We start from the raw sequence: 4,187 nt of genomic DNA, 5'->3' as shown, positions 1-4,187 counted from the left end.
TATTATCGTGCGTTTCTCGCACTGGCAAGGGAGCCCTGTAGTAACGCCGTGCACATGCGTAGTCTCACGCATGCGTGGAATTAAACAAGCAAGCTTTCCCGCTTAATTCTATCTCTTTCTTGCTGGCCAGCAATAGAGCATGGACGTGTCAAGCAGTGTCTCTAACATTCCAACCTGGAGACAGTCTCTTTACGTGTATAGCTGTCACTCTCCATCTTTCGGACTTACACTCGACAGCTCGCTCACATCTACATAACAACGTCCCATCAACTATGCTCACACACATAGAAGCTGTAACAACAAGAGCTAAAGATGTATATATTTACCACCTGAATAAATGTTGTTTAAGTTGATAGTCTGGAGTTCAGCGTTCCGTTATATTTCTAATGATGTATAACCAACTTTCCTATAAATCTGTCCCCAATACAGGTATACCCATCTGGATATACTTCCCAACATATATCCATATACACCATTAGATACTCTCTAATCCCATAATATAGTAAACTTATTAAGAATGATATCTCCATGGGAATGTGTTACTGGGCTCACAGAATTGTTAAATGAGAATTCTTCATAACTTTTAACAGTTTAAGTAACCACTAACGTTTTCAGCTTTATGTGATGTTTTGATAGGCTGAGAAAGTGTTTATCAAGAGTAATTAACTCATCTGGAAGTTAAACATGTTCCAGGTTGAACACTTTACATTGCCACAGTGATAAAAGGGAAGTTGTATGAAAGAGATCTATTGTCTGTCAAATCAAACAAGTAGTCTACAAAGATTGCTACAACTGGAAAGGAGAAGCTGTGTTGGAAATAATCATTTTCCTAAACAACTCCGTGATTTGTCCAATCTTCAATTGGCCACTTAACAATTTTGCTTGATTGTTTACTTGATATAATTGATCAAATTAACTGATTTGAACTTTTCTATTTTTGTGAATATTTAGGTAGAGAAGGTAACAACTTTGCTTCTTCGACCCTTAATTGTGCTAATTAAACTATATGAAGGACCAGAGGCTCTGATAAAAAAACGGAATGATAAATTAATGGAGATATATGTAAGTATCAAATTAATGAAGAGGCAAGAAAGTATATTAAGATGAAATGGTGGTATGTTGCCATACAAGGTGGAGTGTTCTGTATCATGTAAGGCATAGAGTGTTTGAGTGAAGTGAAGTTGGATGGCATGTTGAGTCAGACAAAAGAGAGTGGAATATGATGAGATTACATGAGGTTTGAGTCAGGTGAGGAATCTTCAGATGCCAAGATGTTGCACAAAGTAATCAAATCAAACTAAGATATATGTTAGTAATTTTTCTAATTCATGTGAAGCTGCAAATGTTAATAGTAGATGTGAGAGATTAAGATATTGGAATGCTACCAGTATAAACCTTGTTATAAACATGTTTTGCCACTGATTGAGCAAAAGCCAGTGATTAACAACATGCTGCTTGTGCCCATCCCATCTTATTTAATGGAGGAGGGTATGAGTTGAAATAAAAATAGGGCTGCTTTTTCTTGCAGGTTAAGCTATCATCCAGATACTTGGCTTGGAATTTATGTTGAGGGTCAGTTACTTTGCTGAATGCAATCTACCTGACTGAAAAGTATGTATTTCTTCAGATGTCAATGGAAAGGTATCCCGCTGTACTAAATGAAATACATCCTAGCAATAGTAGTATTTAAAATGAAACTAAAATAGAAAAATATCGCCTTTATGTTTTATTGGATATCAGATACTAAAAATAGTGTAATAATATTTCTTTCAATTTTTAGGGTAATGAATCTTTGGAGTTGGTGAAAAAAGAATATGAATCCTTAAACTGTCAATTGATAAAGGGCTTGCCAGACCTGTGTAGAATATCATCAGAAGTTGTCTTGGACATTATTGTAAACTTCATACTACTTAAGAATTACTATCAAGATCTCTGGTTTACAGAATTGAAGAAATTTATTGAAGTAAGGAATTTAAGATTTTTATTGGGATTTGAAAAAAAAATATTTAAATGAATAGACAGGATTCTGATTATTACTATTTTGTAGTCCCATAACCTCTAAATGATTATACTTGTGGTCATAATAGTTGCTGTCAAGTCAGTATTTAACTGAGTATTTATGAATACATTATTGAGTGAAGTGCTGAATTGGCAGCATCTTTAGTACGAGACAAAATGCCGTGCTGTATTAATTTCAACTCACTGTGATCTGAGTTTAAACTCTGCTAAATTTCATTATTTCAGAATCAGTAATATCAAAGTTTAGTAAATTAACAAAATTGTTAATACTGTCAGAGCTGCCTGATGCCAGAGCTGCCTGATTGGCTCCTGTGCCAGTGGAGATTGTAGTTGTGGCGGATGCCAGTGCCACCTGACTGGCACCCATGCCAGTGGCATGTAAAAAGTACCTACTACACTCTGGGAGTGGTTGGTGTTAGGAAGGGCATCCAGCTGTAGAAACCTTGCCAAATCAGATTGGAGCCTGGTGCAGCTTTTTAGCTCACCAGTCCTCAGTCAAACCATCCAACCCATGCAAGCATGGAAAGCAGACGTTAAACGATGACGATGATGATGATGATTAAACTTGTCAGTGCAACATGTTGAAATGGATGAGATTTAATAAGACTACCAACTAAAATGCACTCCAGCCTTTTTGATGCGTTTTAAGCAGAACAATTATTGTAATGCAACTCACCTAGTTGTTGCAAATAATCATAGATCTTGAAATATTGCTTGTAAGTAACCAGCATTCTCTCCAGGGTGATGCTTAATCTCCCTTTTTATTACATCTTCATCATACCCTGCTTTGATTGTTAATAGAACATAGTTTGGTGCTGAACAGCAGTCTTCAGTTGTATTCTTTTCTTGTACTTTGCTTTTCACTTAATTCCATATCATTCCTTTCTTTTATCCTCAGTTTTTAACCTACCAGTCTCTAGCAAATGAGCCTTGGTTGTCCTGCCTTTCTCTTTTCCTCTCGATTCCAATTCAAAGCTCATCTTGCCAAACCTCCTTCTGATTTTTTTTTCAAATTTGTGGCTTTTACTATTTCCACTTACATCATTTACTTTTATGGCTGATGGGTTCCTATTTGTGTTTGGCCCAAAGGTTTCCGTTACTCACAATTTTTTCAGGGTATCTAATATTTAGTACATTTCTGATGTACCCTTCCATGAAAGTTTGTATCTTTTTGAGGATATTTGAATTAATTCACCATAGCCTTGCATCACATAGCAGGATAAATTTGATGTTGTTAATTGAAAGTTGTCAGTGTAACATATGGACAAAGCTTTTACATTTCCAGATAGGTTTATAGCTCGATTGAATTTAGGTTGAATACTTAGTTTATTAAAAGAAATTTAACATTTATCATTAACTGACTTAAGTGATATCAAGAATTTTGATTAGCAAATCAACAAAGGTAAGCAGAACTGAATTAAATTGTAACCAAATTGATCCAAGTAGTTGGTTAATCAGTATGAATGTCTGTTTGGTAATCAGTCCAATGTTGGGACATTTTTTCATAAATTGTATAATTTTTATGGTTAAACACAGAGCTGAAGAAATATGGTAGTTGTTTATGCAGTTCTCAAAAATATTAAGAAAGTGAATGAAGCTATGTCAATGAAGAATGGAAAAAATTTGCACCATTAACTAAAACTTTATGAAACCACAGAAAGCATCTATTGTAATACATAATTTCAGTTAAGTTATATTAGAAATAAATAGCCATAGGCTGGTCATATGGAGTGTTAGAATATGGAGAAAACAAGTGTGAGTAATATGAAACAACTATACACGCAACTGAATAATTATGTCATCAAAAGCTGAATGGTAGAATAAGGGTTGAAGCAAACCCATGGAAAAAAAAATTAATGAAAACTCTATAAGATGCTCCCAGTGCAAGCTATGGACACATAAGAGGTGCAGCAATATCAAAGGAAGGTTAACTAGGAAGTTAGTTTTTGTATGTAGCAGATGTTCAGGAGCTATGAACACTGTAAATGTGCAGAAAACAACTTCTGCCACATTCCAGGGAGAAAAACTAGACGTAGTTGATAGCTTCCGCTATCTAGGTGACCGAGTTAGTAGTGGGGGAGGGTGCGCTGAAAGTGTAGCTGCTAGAATAAGAATAGCCTGGGAAAAGTTCAGAGAGCTCTTACCTCTGCTGGTGACAAGGGTCCTCT

The 4,187-nt window shown here is 35.5% G+C and overlaps 1 protein-coding gene across 4 annotated transcripts in view; it reads left to right on the top strand.

Annotated features, from left to right (window-relative positions):
* Positions 1-4,187, top strand: part of LOC106881197 (rho guanine nucleotide exchange factor 38) — a 44,323-nt gene that overhangs the window by 27,351 nt on the left and 12,785 nt on the right. For all 4 annotated transcript variants that reach the window (XM_014931497.2, XM_014931496.2, XM_014931495.2 and 1 more), the window contains exons 10-11: positions 952-1,062; positions 1,781-1,963. In XM_014931497.2, the coding sequence (XP_014786983.1) occupies positions 952-1,062; positions 1,781-1,963 (294 nt within the window). The remainder of the gene's footprint in view (positions 1-951; positions 1,063-1,780; positions 1,964-4,187) is intronic.

Source organism: Octopus bimaculoides, chromosome 11, assembly GCF_001194135.2.
Source record: "Octopus bimaculoides isolate UCB-OBI-ISO-001 chromosome 11, ASM119413v2, whole genome shotgun sequence".
In the NCBI taxonomy this organism is placed as follows: domain Eukaryota; kingdom Metazoa; phylum Mollusca; class Cephalopoda; order Octopoda; family Octopodidae; genus Octopus; species Octopus bimaculoides.
The sequence above is the reverse complement of the archived record's forward strand: the minus strand, read 5'-3'. Positions and strand labels throughout refer to the sequence as shown.